General features: G+C 42.1%; 1 protein-coding gene across 1 annotated transcript; it reads left to right on the top strand.

The window, feature by feature from the left end:
* Positions 1 to 8,511: 8,511 nt before the first annotated feature.
* IL21 (interleukin 21) lies at positions 8,512 to 15,169 on the top strand (the record flags this gene model as incomplete). The annotated part of the gene is made up of 5 exons (XM_080929336.1): positions 8,512 to 8,658; positions 8,777 to 8,812; positions 13,334 to 13,489; positions 14,982 to 15,059; positions 15,146 to 15,169. 5 exons carry the CDS (start codon positions 8,512 to 8,514, stop codon positions 15,167 to 15,169), a joined length of 441 nt encoding a protein of 146 aa, XP_080785462.1.
* Between the last annotated feature and the right edge of the window lie 2,272 nt (positions 15,170 to 17,441).

Genomic DNA, 17,441 nt, shown 5'->3' with positions numbered 1-17,441 from the left:
ATAGTTCCACCCTGAGGATCAGCGTGGATCGATGTAGATAGGAAAGTCATTCGTTCCAGGAACTGACCATAAAACCCCCTAAGTCATCTGTCCCAGGAACTAGGCCGTAAGCTACCAGATCCAGAAACAGACCATACATTCCAAGAACAAGGCCATAAAATCCCCCATCCAAAGAAGAGCCTGGAGGTAACCACAAGGATGGTGAAATGTCTCATGATGGTCCATCCGTGCTGAGCAGCCTTATACAGTCTGGGTATCTTATCCTGTAGTTAAACTTTCACGACATAAGAATGCAGTCCACAAGCTAACAAGAAACCAACCAATGTAATATCCCCAGCACCCACCATTGAAGTTTTAGATTACCCAACCATAACTAAAATTTCCTTGGTTCCCTATAAACAGGCCTGCATGCCTTTATTTGGGGTCTTCGCCATTTTGTAAGTGGCTGATCCAGGCATGCTTTCTAGAAGTAATGCTTTTGCCGATTGCATATGTGAGTAATGGTCTCCTTTCAGCACTTTCAGAGTTAACAGCAGCTAGTGGCTGGAGGAAGAGCTTGAAGACCAGGTGCAGAAGTTGGGGTGCCATCAACCAAACAGAGTGCAGACCTGCAAAGATTGTCATCTGCTCAGATCACACTGCCCACTTCTCACGTTCTGCCTTGATAAAAGGCAGCCTGAAGCACTCCCTTGGCCATATTTCTGCCCTGTGCTATAAGGATAGGCTGTCTCAGAAAGTTCTTGCAATATGACCATGAATATCCTTGTGTAGATGACTAAAGTTTTCTTTTTCTTTCAAGCATTTACAGGGACACCCTCAGAAGTTTGTCACCCGACATCAAGGTACGAGGCAACCCAGGAGTGAAGCCACCCTTGGCTGTGCACAAGATGCCTCAGCCAGGCTGCCCAGCTTCTGTGTAATCCTCTGATTGGAAGTTGGCACAGTGGGAGGTGCCATTGTTCTCCTGGCTTTCCCAGATGTCTCTGGAGTCTGGCAGATAGAGCAGCACTTGCAGGATGTTTTCCCTGAGAAGCCAGTTGATGAATTCAAGACCATTCTCTTCCCACAAATATGAACACTAAATTCTGCAAATGGCTTTAGGTGACCTGTGAATGCTGTAGAATACCCCAGCCAAGCCTGGCACTCTAGAATTACAGCTGCTTAGGAGTCTGAGGGAAAGTCAAGGCCAGCTTGGGCTACCTAATGAGTTCAAGGCTAGCCTGGACAACTCAGAAATATTATCTCAATTAAAACAACAAAGATTAAAAGCCTAGCTATGGCTCTATGGACTATAAAGTGCCCATGTACAAGACCCTGGATTCAATCTCCAGAACTGGAAGCCAAACAAACAAACAAAAAGAAAGGAGAAGAGAAAAGGAAAGAAAAAAACAAACAAATAAAACCCCACTTTTGACCTGGATTTAAATTGTTATCAATAAGGTATAAGTAAAATACTTACAAATGAAATACCATTGTCTCTACTCTAACATGACATGGATGTATAAAATCACGGCACCAGGCAAGAGTAAACAATAAAAACCACAGGCTAGGGGGAAATGGGGTTAAAGAGCAACACTGGAAACTGAGACTGAAAGAGTAGATAGGAACCTGAGACAAAGATCATAATATAGTATAAAGGCTTTCGGAGCATTAAACAATTACAGAACAGTAACTGTTACACACATACAGTGGTTTATCTACAGAAAGAGATCGTTGCCCTAAGGTTCAGGCACTGGAAAGGGTGCCACTGCAGTTTACTGTGGCTGTGTGGGAGGCTAAGAAATGGAAGCTCTTGGCAGTACAGTAGATGGATGTGGCTCATCACCGGGGGCTGGAGCCTCAGATAAGAGTACTGTTTTCTCCACAGAGCTCCATGAGTGGTATTTCTTGCATTACGCCTTTGTTCCTTACAGACAAATATTGTGTGCAAGACAGCCTGAAATTCACACTCTAGTCAAAATATTCTCTGATGTTCATCTCCTAAAGCTCCATTTGTAAAGCAGGTGTTATGGCAGGCTGAATGCCTCCACGTAATAAAAAATGACTATGAATTAATGAGTCAAAGCCACTGAGATATGCAGAGAAGCAATGGGCTATGTTTTAAGCAGATATTAAAGCATCTTTGCTTATGCACCTACAATAAATGTGGCATTATTACTCAATATAGTGGTAAATTAAAATAAAAGGTAAGATCAGCTTTACGGCTCTGAAACACTGTTGGTTCTGACGGAAGGCCTCTCAGGGATGAGAAGGCTAGACTCAACGTTAACACTGCACACTCAGGTGCTCATCTTTCCCCATCCTCACACCTCTCTGGTCCTCTGCTTGTCTGTACACTGCAAAGGCCCAACACAGTCACAGAACATGCTGCTTCTCCTCCCTCCCTTTTCTTCAAGAATAAAAATTCTAGGACTGGAGATACAACTCAGGTGTTAGTCCTTGCCTCATGTTCAGGACTGACCAGGAATTCCATCCCCAGGATGGCATACGCCGGATTCGGTAGCTATATACATGTTAATCCTACTACTTAGAAGTCGGAAATCAGGAGACTCAGAAGTTCAAGGTTATTTTGGGCTGAAGAGCAAGTCTGAGACCAACCTGAGACCTATGAGACCCTGTGTAAAATTAAAATTTATGCCTGGGCATTTTAATTTCCTGCTGCTTCTGTAACAAATTTTTACATACTCAGTGATTTAAAACAATCCAGTAAAGACACAAACTGACAGAATAGATGTGAACTCAGGATTCATTCATCTGTTGTAACCAAGAAACACACCTCAACATCAGCTGTAGATAGCATGTCAAGGCAAAGGTTGGAAAAAGACAAACCAAGCAAAATGAACCATGGAAGCAGAATGGAGCAGCTGTTTTAACATCTGTAAACATAGACTTCAAATTGAAACTGACCAGAAGACACAAGGAAGGACATTACCTGCTCATCAAAGGCAATACCCACTAAGAGGACATTGCAGTTCTTAACATCTATGCCCCAAACACAAAGACACAAATGAAAGAAACACTATTGCAGCTTAAAGCATATGTTGACCCTCACAAACTGATAGTGAGAAACTTTAATACACAACTCTCACCAAACACTAAACAGAGAAATAATGGAACTACAGATGTTATAAACCAAATTGACCTAACAGATATTTACAGAACATTTCATCTAAACACAGAAAAATATACATTTTCTTAGCATTTCATAAAACTTTCTCCAAAATTGACCACATATTAAGGGTTAGGGTTAGGGCACCAAAAAGTCTCAGCTGGTACAAGAAATTGAAATAACTCCCTGGATGCTATCTGATAATCAATAAAAAATCAATAAGATTGACAAGCCCTTGTCCAAATTAGCTAAAAGGCAGAGAGAGAATATCCAAATTGGCAAAATTATAAATGAAAAGGGGGACATAGCAACAAACTCCTTGAATTAATTCACAAAATAGAAACAAAAGAAACATTGCCCAATTCATGAGGCCACAGTTATCTTGATACCCAAACCACACAAAACAAAGAAAGAAAGAAATTATTCACCAATTTCTCTTCTGAACATAGATGTAAAAAAAAAGCTCAATAAGATACTTACATACTGAATCCAAGAGTATATAAAAAAGATCGTCTTTCTCCCATCAGAATGGCAAAGATCAATAAAATAAGTGATAGCTTATGCTGGTGAGAATGTGGATAAAAAGGAAAATTCATCTATTGCTTGTGGAAGTGAAAACTTGTATAGCCACCATGGAAAACAGTGTGGCCATTCCTTAGGACGACAGAAATCACTCTACCTCTAGATCCAACTACTCTTGGGCACTACTCCAAGGATGCTCTATTTATTCTACCCCAAGGGCACTTGCTCAACCATGTTCATTACTGTTCTATTCATATTATCTAGAAACTGGAGACAACATTGATGCCCCTTAGCAGATGAATAGAAAAGAAAATGTGGTACAGTTACATAATGAAATATCTATCAGCCATTACAAAAGATGAAATCACGAAGTTTGCAAGCAAATAGATGGAACTAGAAAAAAATCATCCTGAATGAAGTAACCTAGTCCTAAAAAGACAAATATATGTGGATATGTATTCACTTATATGTGGATATTATCTGCTAATTTGATGCTAACGAAGCTATGCTTGGTAAAACCACAGAGGTTAGATACAGAATTAGAGACTAGTTGAGAACATTCGGCTTTTCCTAAGAAAGATAAATAGAATTGATAGCTGTGGATAGATGGAGAGGTCATTGGAATGGGAGAATCAAGTGGGGGGGGGGGAGAAAAGGTGGATAAGGGAGGAATATGAGGAGAGACAGCTGAAATTAAAGGCCATTTTAGAGGCAGCATAAAAAACCTAATACGGTGAAAGCTTCCTAAAATATGTACATGTATGGAGGTGATGTAAATAAAATTGCCAAATAATGAGGCAGATAAAACCCCAACTGAACATCTCTTGTTGCCAAATGAAGCTTCCAGTACAGTACTGGGTTATATGTATTTGAGTTGTTGGTTAAAGGGCTCCATAGGGACCCCCAAATAACACAGGCTGCTGCCAAGACTATTGCTGTCCACAAACTGAGATCGAGCCCCCATGACTAAAGACAATTACCTACATAACTCACTAAACATGAAGAAGTCAAGCTCTTGCTTACAAGAGCCATCACCCCTACTTGTTAGTGTCTTTGGTACAGGAAGGTACTCCAGATACCCCCACAGGAGAACCATAACCCCCAACCCAGTCACAAATCTGATCTACAGTGGTGTCCTGTCCATAAGACATGCTAGGACAATGATGAATTAAGTGTGTGGAAGTAACCAACCAATATCTGATTGGACTTAAGGCCCACTCCAGGAGATGAAACCCATACCCAATACTGCTTAAGTGATCAAAAACTTGAGTCTGGATAGCCCAGGGACCGGTGGCAAAACCAAATACTATTGTTCTGAAAACTAACTATAGCAACAACAAATGCAAAACAATAAAATGGCTCCTAATGACATTCTGTTGTACTCAAGACCAGCACCTTGATCAGCCATCATCAGAGAAGCTTCCCCCTGCAGCAGAACAAATGAAGACACCCACGACTGGACAGTATGCAGAGGGTAAGAGGTCTTGGGACACTAAGCCCTAAATGGGACGTCTCCATCATATCTCCCCCAGCCCCCAGAGCTCAGAGAACCTTACGGAAGAGAAGGCAAGAAGAACGTAAGAGCTGTGGAGAGGGGGCGTGGTGGTGGACACCAATAAACGAAGGCTGTCTAAACACCCAGTACTAACACTCACGTGAACTCACAGAGACCGAAGCAGCGTGCACAGGGCCTACTTGGATCTGTTCTAGTTGTGGTCCTTGAGTCAAAAGAAGCAGACACACACCTCCATTCCTAACCCAGAAACTCTCTCCAATTGTGAATGAAAATGCAGTTCCCTCCAAGGGAGTCTCACTGGGGAAACAAACTACTCTTTAGGGTGGGCTAAGGCCCAGCAGTGCACAACCAACAGAAAACAATGCAAAGGCACCTTTGGAGGTTTTTGTCTTGTGTCATGTCTGGGCTTTTCCTTTAAAAAAAATAAACAAAAACAAAAAAAAAACCTTATTTTAGATTTATTTTAGATTGTTTATTATTGTTGTTGTTGTTAATTATTATTTTCTTCTCTCTTTTTATACTACAGGCTTTTTGTATATATATATATTATGTCTTCAAGTTTAGTGTTTTTACCAGTTCCTGAGTGTGCAAGTGCACACTTGTTTGTGCCTCTGTGTCTTTATGCTTCTTGTGCCTTTTCTTGTTTTCCCCCTCCATTTGCTTGTTTTGTCCTAGTCTGATATAATAGTCTTTGTTCCATCTTATTATATTTCATTTTATCATTTATCCCTTAGATGCCTGTTTCCTAGTAAGAGACAGAAAGGGGGTGAATCCAGATGGGAGGGGGAGGTTGGGAAGAACTGGGAGGGCTACAGTGAGGGGAAAACATAATCAGGACATATTATACTAGAGAAAAAAATCTATTTTCAATAAGAGGGAAAATAAAACAAGATTATATTGCTAACCAAACAACACAAAACAACTCCAAATAAGTATCCTGCAGTTCAAAAGGTCAGGGTACAAGGAGTCCATAGAACAAAGTGGATCCATGGTGCGGCTAGATCCCTAAAGCAATGGTTCTCAACATTCCTAATCTCCCCCCATAAATTATTTCATTGTTACTTGGTCACTAATTTTGCTACCGTTATGGACCATAGTGTAAAATCTGTGTTTTCTGATGGTCTTAGTTGACCCTGTGAAAGGATCAGTTAGCCTCCAAGGAGGTTGTGGCCCACAGGTTAAGAACAACTACTCTGGAGTTGGTCCATTTCTTGGTTACCCCAGCCTCTGAGGATACACGTCTCCCATGACTGCCTGTGTGCTGTGCAGGTATGTTTCTGTCATCGCATCTACGTTGACTTTGACCCTTCATGTTCTTTCCTGTGGGTTCCATGATGCTCGGCACTGCAGAACTGTCTTCAGGGATTTCCACTCTCAATGGCCCCTGTGTTGGGATGCTTGGACAGGGCATGTGAGACTTGATCTTCACAGGTGGCTTGTGGCAAGTGCTAGGAGGTCTTAGGGCATGACGGGATCTGCAACTGGATCAAGAGCAATGGTTTCCTATGGGCAGCATGACTTTCCATGTTTTTACCACCACTAAAGCCATGCCACATATATGGCTTAGCACTGATCTAGCTCTTCTTTGTAGGTTTCTGTACCTTCTTCCCACCCTCATTTAGGGTTAGTCAGTGTGTTGGGCCTTCATCACGGGCTAGACATAACCCTGCCCTTGTGCTTGTAAGCCTGTAAATCTCCCACCTTCCCTTCAGCAGAGCAAACCCAAGTCACATGGCAATCCACACTCAGGAAGTCTGCTTCTGAACTCTTAATCGCTGTGCATAATGAACTCAAGAGATGGAAATCCACTTAGGCACATCTGGAAAACATGTAGAAAATACCATGTGGGCAAAGCAATGGGGGCCACCACGTGGTGAGCTTTAGTCCTTATTGGTTAACAAGTTCACACAGCAACTCCCCTCACACAACTGAATGATTATCCGAAGCACCTTTCCATCAGACTAAGAATGCCCATCTCCTGCATAAGATTCCAGCTTGAACCGACATTATTGGATGTCACAGTCCAACCTTCAGAGTAAAAATCAGGTACAAAGTCTATGCTGGCTTCATAACATTCTGGAATACAGGAGGGTAAACTTGTAAGTGTTCATCAAAATAAGTAGACAAGCAGGTAAATCAGAATCTATAGTCAAGGGGCTTGTTTTTAAGACATACCTGACAATGGCCTAGACATCCTTTGAGCTAAGGTGTAATACTCAACTTTCTCCAGTGGGTGAAGGACCATAAGATCAAGAAATGTAGCAGAGAGACAGGTGCTAAAACCACTTCTGCTCTCTGAGACTTTTATCGTCTCTACGTCACAAATACAACTAGAAGCATGCTGCTCAGACCCAGTGGAGACAAGACCCAAAAGAAATAGCCAGTGCAGCCCTAGGAGGAAAAGAGACAGATAGTTTTGCTCTCGGTGTTTGAAAATAATATTTTCTAACTTGGACAGAAAAAAGCATTCACCCTTCTCATGTGTTTAATTGGTGCATTGAATACAAGCAACAAATATCACTGAATTTGTGGGTTCTTATTTTGGTGAAGATAGAGCAAGGTCTTCACAGAGAGCACACTGTCTATATAGTTCATCCAAACAGTTTATTGTATTTGCAACCCATATTGTGACATAAAGTGTCAGGAAACACTGTTGGTGCTATTTAAAGACACATTGGTGGAGATTGGAAGCAAGTCCTATTTAACACCTCTGCAAACAGATAAGGATCTAAAATATTCCTACTAGTTAGGAAATAAACCAGCTCATTATTTATTTTCTCCTAAAAGCTAACCTCTTCCATCTTTGCAATGGAATAGAGGATGGTTCAGTGAAAAGGCATAGTCGTTACCCTATGAAAAGTTCCAATAAAGGCCGGCTGCTGCTTTACTCATTGCACAAGCGCCTTCGTGACTGTCAGATGAACCAGATAAAGGTGCCAGGGACACAGAGCAACAGACCAAAGTGTTTGTGTTTACTTCTCTGAAATCTGACAGTGCCTCCTGTGACACACACACACACACACACACACACACACACACACACACCTTGGTGAGTGCTGAAAACTGGAATTCACCCATGTGTCTCTCTTTCCTGTCTAAGATGCAGATGGGGCACATTTCGTGGGCTCCGTCCATCCCTGCCCCCACACGCACACGTATACCTAGCCAATGGAAAAGAAAAAACGAGTTACTCACTCTCATCTCCTCTACAAAGATTTCCAGGCTGCGATGGGAGGGCTTTGCCTCTTGTTGAGGGATGAATAAATAGGTGGCTGTGGAGACAACCTGTCCACAGTCAGTCAGGTTGGAGTGAGAACCAGACCAAGGCCTGCCCATCAGCCGCTGGAGACCCAGTTCTGGTGGTATGGAGAGGATCCTTGTCTGTCTGACAGTCATCTTCTTGGGGACCGTTGCCCATAAATCAAGGCCCCAAGCACCAGATCACCTCCTGATTAGACTTCGTCACCTTGTAGACATTGTTGAACAGCTGAAAATCTATGAGAATGACTTGGTAAGGCCATGTTTGTCACGATGCAATTTAAATGATATATTTTTTTAATTAATGCAGAAGAAGACTTTTGACTTGTATCACCAGCTCAGAACTAATTCTCTCTGGCTAATTTTCTTAGGATCCTGAACTTCTACCAGCTCCACAAGATGTAAAGGTAAGATTAGTTGGATTTATTTCTTAAAATGTATTTTATGTAAGTTTAAAGTAACAAGTCAGTAGAATTATCATTTATGCTTATTTTCAATGATTTTGGGGATTAATAATTGGCAAAATATTCATTTCCATTTTGGCCATGTATCTATAGCTTTATTAGTGAACCAAACAATGACATATTATAAAGTTTTATAATGACATATGACATTATAAAATATATGTTTACCCTTTGGAGTTCCTAAGACAAACAATGACAAAAAGCTGTGCTGGGATCAGTTTTTGAACAAGAAACAGCTAATTCTATTTTTGGAGCCTTGGGATAGGAAAGCTCTATAGCTTTCTTTGTAATCTTATTTAAGAGGCAATACTTGCATTTTAATAACAAATCTTTAAAGAAAGAAAGAATGAGATGCTGAAATCATAAGTCACTGTGAGTAATTCCCATGTACCTGGGCCTCCGAGAGCTTTCTTGCCTTTAGCCTTTGATGAAGTCTTTCCAAAGGGCCGCTCTCTACAGCTCATTCCTACTCTTGTGCTGGTGTTCATCATGGAGGGGCTTCTGCTGTCTCTCTCCCGAGAACTTCTTTATTCTGGCCTTCAGATGGGTACCTTAGTATTGTAAATGAAACTGGGGAAATGCTCGCACCACTAGACCTTTAATTGCATAAATCAGGAAAACTAGGAGAGTGTTGCCAGTAATAGAGCACCGCACGGAGACAGTCAAAGAAGACAGTTATGGTAAATGAGTGTAAAAGTTTAGAAAGTGAATGAGTCACTCCGCCTCTCTGCTCCACAGTTCACTCTCTGGCTCTGAGCATGACCACTCTGTGTTTACCAGACCCTTTCTAATGAACAGCCTCCAAACTGAAAGTAGCAGCTTCCACTTATTGAAAGGACATTTCCAATAAGTGAGGATATTTGTCAACGTGTCTGATAGTCAGCATCTCATGCACTGTGTTGGACTACTAGGGGTAGAGTTCTTCCCAGGGTTTCCTGCCTGCAGCCTACACCCTGCAAAGTAAAACAGAGGAAAATCCCCCAACTCCACCTGAGTTAATGCAATGAGTACTTTGCGGATACCCATTTTTAGTGAAAGAGACCTTATAAATCTGAGTTTCCCAGTAGCCACTTTAATTTTTATCACCTCTCCATTGCTAATACATATTACCTATACAAGTTAATGAGATTCCTTGTGATTGGATACATGCACAGTCTGGTCCACACACTGTCTCTTCTCTCCACTCCCTCCCCAGTCTCTAGTCATCTATCCTCTAATGGAAGATGTTTGGAAATCTTACACTTCCATGAGATTTGTGTCAGCGAACCCGCATCTTTCTGACCATTTGACCAAGCAGAATTGCCTATGAAGCAATGAAGACTGCTCTAACTAACACCCTCCAGCTAGGCTGGCAGGAAGCGTGAGGATGAGGAAGGCAGTAAGGGCGACAGAAGCTGTGTGTCAAGTTTTCAGAGTTAGCATCCCAAGCAGGGTCCAAAACAAATTCTGCAAAGCTACTGAGATCTGTCACCCACCCCCTCGCTTTCGTCTCCTTCCCGTTTATCCTCAGGTTTGCTGCCTTTCCCCAGGTGAACATTGGCATATTACGTGGGGAAACTTTAGTTGACACAGTTGGGAATGGGCCAAGGATGTTACTGGCATCTGGTCCCTAAAGAGGCAGGAGATGCTAGTGAATGTTTGGAGTGGATCTGACAGCAAAGTTATCCAGCCCAATATAATGGTGTCACTAGGAAACTCTAGTCTGTGAGTGTGATAAGGGCAAGTCACCAACCACCGGGTAGGATACGCCATGCTGACTTGGCCAGGACTTTCCTTCCAAAAGATTAAAAAAAGAAAAAAAAAACTTTTATTTTTTTGTCAGAAATAGGCTGTAAAAAAAATCAGTCTTATATTTTCAGATATTCAGTTGTAGAACTAGCAAGCCAGGTGTCCTTTTATGGAAATCTCTTCTCTGCTGAGGAGTGGCTTCTCACCTCCTTTCCTTGACTTCTAGCTGTACCTTCAAGTCTGCAGGAGCCAAGGGGGTCTAGAAAATTCCTCACATTCTCCACTGAGGCCCAGCTGAGAAAAAAACAGGAAAGACAGGGCATGATTATCTTCTATTTCCCAGACTCCCGCTGTCTCCCCATCACCTCCCACACCTCGGAAACTCAGTTTCTCTACAGCTTTTCTGCCTCTGCCCTGCTCTGAAATCCAGCCTGAAGATTCCTATCCCAGGCCACATATTTCTAGAGACAGGCTGCTTCCTGTAGGACAAAACCAAACCTGTGTCTTATCAGTAGTAGACAGGGAAGGGTGGGGACAGTGGCTCTCCACACCCCCATGTCTTATCTCTCCTCTAGTCTGGGCGTGAAGCTTTCATGGCTGCGCCTGACTGTTCCTAGCAGGGGATCTCAGGGAGCTTGTTCTTACAACCCCCTCCCCAAACTTCTTTGGAACCCCATTTTCTTTCAGTGTACAAATGAAAATGTTAACTCAGCAAAATAAGCCTCGGTGAGAAATGCTGGTTTCTCAGATCATCACAGATGAAGCAGTTAGCGTTTTCAGTTTCAGCTGGAAAATTTACCCCTTTAAATATGAATATTATTTTTTCCAGTAAGTTAAGCCGGTTGTGGTCAAAAAGAAGAGAAAAGAAAAAAACTTCAACAAACATGAACATGTGGTTTTCAAGGAAAAAAAAGTGCTATAATTAACGTTTATAAATAGTTTCTATTAAATAAGCATTTTGGCAAACATGGGAAGGCCGGTGCTTTGCCCTGGTGACAGGCAAGCTACATGATAGAAGGAACTAGATAAGCCACGCTGGGCTTGCTGCTACTTATGCAAAGCAAGGCTGATGGGCTCCCGTTATTAGTCAACATTCACGGTGGCCAAGTGCATGAGCTGGAAAATGCAAAGCAGACAAGCTGCTCTTTCAGCTGATTGTCCCTGAGAAGAGTCCGGCAAGATCGCTGGGAAGGAGGGAGGCTTCTGGGTGGAAGCTAGTGGGTTAAATGCACATTGGTGACAGCAACTTCCAGGGAGAATATAGCCTGCATGCATGCACACACACACACATGCACACACATACACACACATGCACACATATACACACAAACATACACACATATGCACACATATACACACAAACATACACACATATGCACACACATACACACAAACACACACACATGCACACACATACAAACACACATACACACACAAACATATACACACATGCACACACATACATAGCACACATACACACAAATAAACACACACACACACACACACACACACACTTGCTAAGAAAACAGCCACCAGACAGGAGCTCTTGGGTGAGAGTTCAGATGGTTTCAGGTGTTGTTTTCTTGACCCAGTACTTCACTCAGCTCAGTGGAAAAGGACTTGCCCAGTGTGTTCTTCTGGTGGATTCCCTTGTTAAGATTGGGCTTCTTCACCGGCCAGTGGTTATTTGGCCAAAACAAAGGGAAGACTTTGATCCTTAGTCTGTTTACTTGTCCACTTTCTGACACAGCCTTCTAAAGAAGGTTGCCCTAACCACTAGTTAAGCAAGTCTTTCCTTCTGTGCTTCGACCCTTCATGGGGAACCCTGCCATACCCAGACAAGGCCATATCTGAGATGTTAGGAGATTATGGTGACCCCGGCTGGTGAGATGCCTCTTAGACTGCACTACTCACCCACTAATGGACTCCACAAATAGTTACTAAACACATGCATCAGACGCTGCACACCATAGCACTGCTACTACCCCTGGAGACACCTATGTGCAGAGTGAACAGAAGTGACAGAAAAATTCTTAGCCAGACTTTTGGATCTTTTCTACAAAGCTGCCACTGGTCACAATTTCCAGACTTTGAGTTTAGTGACTGCTCTACACTAAATTCTCTCACAGATAGAAAGGCTGGTCTGCTAGCTAGCTCAGTGGTAGACTGCTTACCTATATGTGGGGTCCTAAGTTCTCTTTAATACCCCCCTACACACCTCTATAGTCACCAGCATACACTTGCACACACGCACACACACACATACACACTTGTACATAGATATAAACATTCACACATGACACACATTCACATCAAGTTTACACGTACACAAACACACATACAAACACAGAAACAGGCATATGCACACACATATACACACACACACACATCCAGTCCCACAAAGCTTGTGCCCACTGCTTTAACCTCAGAGTGATGTCAACATAGCACCAGGCATAGAAAACTGTGAAGGGTGAGGCCCTGCTTGTCTCTGTGAGGTAAAATATGGCTCCTTTTTCTCCCAGACAGGGAAGCTGTCTGCATGGGAGAAACTGTCTTTTGCAGAGTTTAAGTGCAGATATGACCAGACCTAATAGAGCCCCTAAAACAAATGCCCAAGGCAAATGTCTAAGCAGAAACTGAGGGCGTAAAGTCATTTTTAACCTTTGGACTGATGTTCATTAACGTATCCTAATTATCTTTTGGGTCATTAACATATGTTAATTGTCTCTCTTTCAGGGGCACTGTGAGCTTGCAGCTTTTACCTGTTTTCAGAAGGCCAAACTCAAGCCATCAAAAGCTGGAAGCAATAAGACCTTCATCATGGACTTCCTGGCACAGCTGAGGAGGAGGCTGCCTGCCAAGAGGACAGGAAAGAAACAGAGGCACATAGCTGTAAGATTGTCCTTTGTCATCTTTCTTATTCACAGTTATCACTACCACAGAGCGTGTTTCCTAAGTTTTCCTTAGTAGCTGTAACAGACTATGCTTCCCACATCCCGGAAGCAAGAACCCTGCCCACCTTCTTGCAGAGTTACCCCACACTGTGCAAGGTTCACTTTGTAAAAAAACGGTGTCCCCTCTGTTAAGTTTTCACTGTCTGTCTAGAAGCCCAACTGGAATTGGCTACCCCTCCCTGGCAGTTTGTTACCAGAAACTTCTGCAATGAAGAATGCGTTAGAAGTTAAGGGATATCTCCCTTTCATCTGTGTGCTGGCCATAGCTTGCGGCATTGTTATTGGGGACTAGATTTTAGCTTTCTGACAAGAAAAGGGGGGAGGATTGAGATTTCCAGAACAGCCTGGGTTATCAGGGTGCTCAGGAAGCTTCGAAGAAGGAAGGAAGGAAGGAAGGAAGGAAGGAAGGAAGGAAGGAAGGAAAGCAGGAGGAAAGACGAGGGGCTGCAGTGATGAACTGACCACAGCTGTGAAACTCAGGACAAGAGGCTTAGGAAAGGGCGCTGTGAGCTGTAGGCCTGGAACTCCTCTCTTCTACACCAAGCACGTAGAGGGGAGGAAAGCCAGAGCTAGCAAGAAGCTTTCTCCAGGCTTCACAAGCAGCTGTGTGGGGATGAGGAAGAACATAGCTTTTGTGCTGCCCCCAGATGGTCTCTCTGCAGCGTGCACATCAGAACAGGAATGAGCAGAAAACCGAAGGAGGAAGGAGGGAGGGAGAGAGACAGAGGGAAGCAAAGCCAGCCACACTCCTATGAAAATGTGCTCAATATCCTAGTAATCAATGAATGGATGTCAAAAGAGGGAATCCTGTCTTTTAAATTGTGGAAACTGTGCCCAACAGTGGTAAGAACAAAGAGAAAACATGTTTTACAATGTATATCCCTTAAGGTATTTATCCCTTTCATCTACTTGATAAACTCCAGAAATTTGATACATATGAAAAATTATCTGCCCAGGTGATCTTTGTAGAATTGTACATAAAAGGGGACAGCTAGACACCATTCTGTATCCAAAAATAGTAAGTGCTCCATCTGGGCCGGAAAACAAAGCAGCCGCCATGTATCCTGTGCTGAAAACTTATCTACAGTCCTAGAAACCCTTGTAATTGGTTAAAATTTAACAACAAACAGCATGTAACAACAAGGTTAACAAGAATGCAGAGGAGGAGGAGAAAAGAAGAGAAAGGAGGAGGAGGAGAGGAGGAGAAAGGGGGCAAAAAAACTGATATAAGAGTTTAAACACCAAAATAGAAAGAGTTGTCTGGAAACAAGTGGTTTCCAGAACAATTCTACAGAATGTTCCTAGTGTTTGTTAGTGAATGAGACTTATGTTTGCATTTTACATAAGTATTTTATGTAGTACAAAGTTTTCAAAAAGAATTTTTAGTTTTAAAATATTATATTATATATTATATTTATTTTGACTTCCAGAAATGCCCTTCCTGTGATTCGTATGAGAAAAAAACACCCAAAGAATTCCTAGAAAGGCTAAAATGGCTCCTTCAAAAGGTATGCACCTTAACTGATTTCTCTCTCCCATGCTGTCTCCGTGTTGCCTCCTGTGTCCAGTGACTCACAGGCTGTTGTTTCTGCAGATGATTCATCAGCATCTCTCCTAGAAAACATAGGAGCAGAAGGCTCCTGACAACCCCAAGATCCCCGGGGACCTGAGGAGATGCCAGACAGTATAAACACTCACGAACACAGGAGTGCATCTTACCCCCTGGGATTCGAGTGGAGAAGAACGATATATTGTGATAGGAACAACTCGGTAAAGCTGCAGGTTAAGATCCTCTGGCCCTTTTACTATGAAGATCTTGGTTTCCTGCAGTCAACATGGAGAATTTCTTCTTAAGAGCCCAGCTTAGAGTGGCAGGGATTTCCGGGACTTCTCCAGTTGTGGCTTCATCTTATTGCCCAACGGTGACATTCTTTGATTGGAAGGGGAAAAACTAAAGATTTTAACTAAAAGTACAGTCAGAGAATGTGTTGGTCTTTGAGAATAAGACCTATTATGATCCCAACTGAATGATGTATGCTGAAAATTCATAAGCATAAGATGAAGTTGAAAACTGAAATGTTGATTCTTTAAGAAAAGAACTTGTACTTGAAAGCATGTCTGAAGGGCTGACTCCTTATCACTAACATCTAGTAACATCTAGCATACTGATAACTAATCTATTTATACTCTGCAAGAGAGTTTTTCCAGATGGGTACAAACAATTTTTCTTCTTGATTTAGGCATATCAAAAGATTTAAATGTGATAAAATCTAACCTTTCTGTGAGGTTCACTTGCGGCCGTCACTGTTTTCCTGAAGTGTTAAGGGTGTACTAAGAAGCAGGCTTAACTTGCCTTCCTCCCAATGTCGAGTTCCTTTATAAGCTAATAGTTTAATCCTGTGAAGATGGCAACCAAAACCTATGGTAGTTCAAATATCACCAGTCTTCTGGAGCCAAATAGAGGTTTTTAAGTTTGTAGCTCTCGCAAGCGGTTATGGGTGTGCTATGATGAACCTGATAACTCCTGCCTCAGTCTCCTCTCCCACACCCTTTCCCTCCTTCCCTCTGTGTAAAATGAAATTTCTAAGAAAAACAATTTCAAACAAGTCCAGCATTTAAGATACATTGTGTGCACACGTTTGGTAAGTTAAATTCAATCATCTATTTAAAATCAAAATCAGGAGATAAGTCAAGAGACCAGAGGTTCTGTCCCAGTTTTAAACAGACTTTTGCTTAAGATTCCAATCTTTTAACCACTGAGGCTAAACTGAGCAGATGGTCCCGCCATTTGATATAAATTCCAACAGGATGCTTCAATGTCAATTGAAAGCTACTTTCCCTGGAATAGTATAATCTCTTTGAGAATTTCTGATTGCTAAAAATGGATCTGAAATTGCAAGCATGACCTGGGGAAGTCTTTGCTCTAAAGAAAAGGTGTCTCTACTTAAAAGTATCTTTAAGACAAACACAGAAATGATGTAGAGCTCTAAGATAGAGTTGACTGTTGCTAATTAATTCCCAGAAAAGTGTCACAAACAGAAACAATGTATTCTCTTAAATTTCTAAAATATGTATTGGGAAGAAACTGTGCAACTGTGAATGTGTGACTCTTGATGACATTCTGAACGTATGGCCCACCTAAGTGTCCAATGGTGCTAGCATGGGTGGCTGAGCTTGCTGCTGGACATCTGAAGCAGAGGTGCAGTCCTTCAGAAAGCAGCGATGGGGAGACAGGGTCTCCCTGCTTTATTCTGTTGCTATTTCTGGCTGTGTAACTGTTGACTTCTCAACACTGTGATTTTTATATTTAAGACAATATATTTATTTTGGTGTGTTTATTGTTAAAAATCTGTTCTAGCCTTTCAAATCACTGACCATTTCTACTCTAGAAGCTCAAATAATCCAATGCAGCACAGGCTAAGAGCCTGACTAGGTTGGAAACGCCAGTAAAGGCCTCTCCACTAGCCAATGGGAAAGCGATGCTTTAGAATAAACTAGAAGTAAATCTCACAGCAGTCTTGAACCTCTCTGTGCTCAAGACTCAGACAATCCTTGACATTATTGTGGGTGGTAACATGCTGGACCTGACACACCGTTGACCATAAAGGTTGCCACTGGTGTGAGCTTATTTGGTTTTCATCTTCTTATCTGTAAAACAAGAATTCGGGCAGGGGTCTCTCCTAAGTCTATTCTGTAATTTTTTTTTAGCTTTGTATGTCTGAGTTATAATGTTTTGAGTGCTCTTACAGGAACACCTGACCACACTTTTGAGTTTAATTTCATCCCAAGTGTGATATTTAGTTGCTAAAAAGAAGAAAGAAAAAAAAGAAGAAGGGAGAGAGACGTTGCTGTAGGTCATGAGAATTCAGAGAAAGTCAGTTATGACCGTT

Source organism: Micromys minutus (genome assembly GCF_963924665.1).
Source record: "Micromys minutus genome assembly, chromosome: 15".
Lineage (NCBI taxonomy): Eukaryota > Metazoa > Chordata > Mammalia > Rodentia > Muridae > Micromys > Micromys minutus.
Note: the sequence above shows the minus strand (reverse complement) of the source record. Positions and strands in the feature narration are given on the sequence as shown.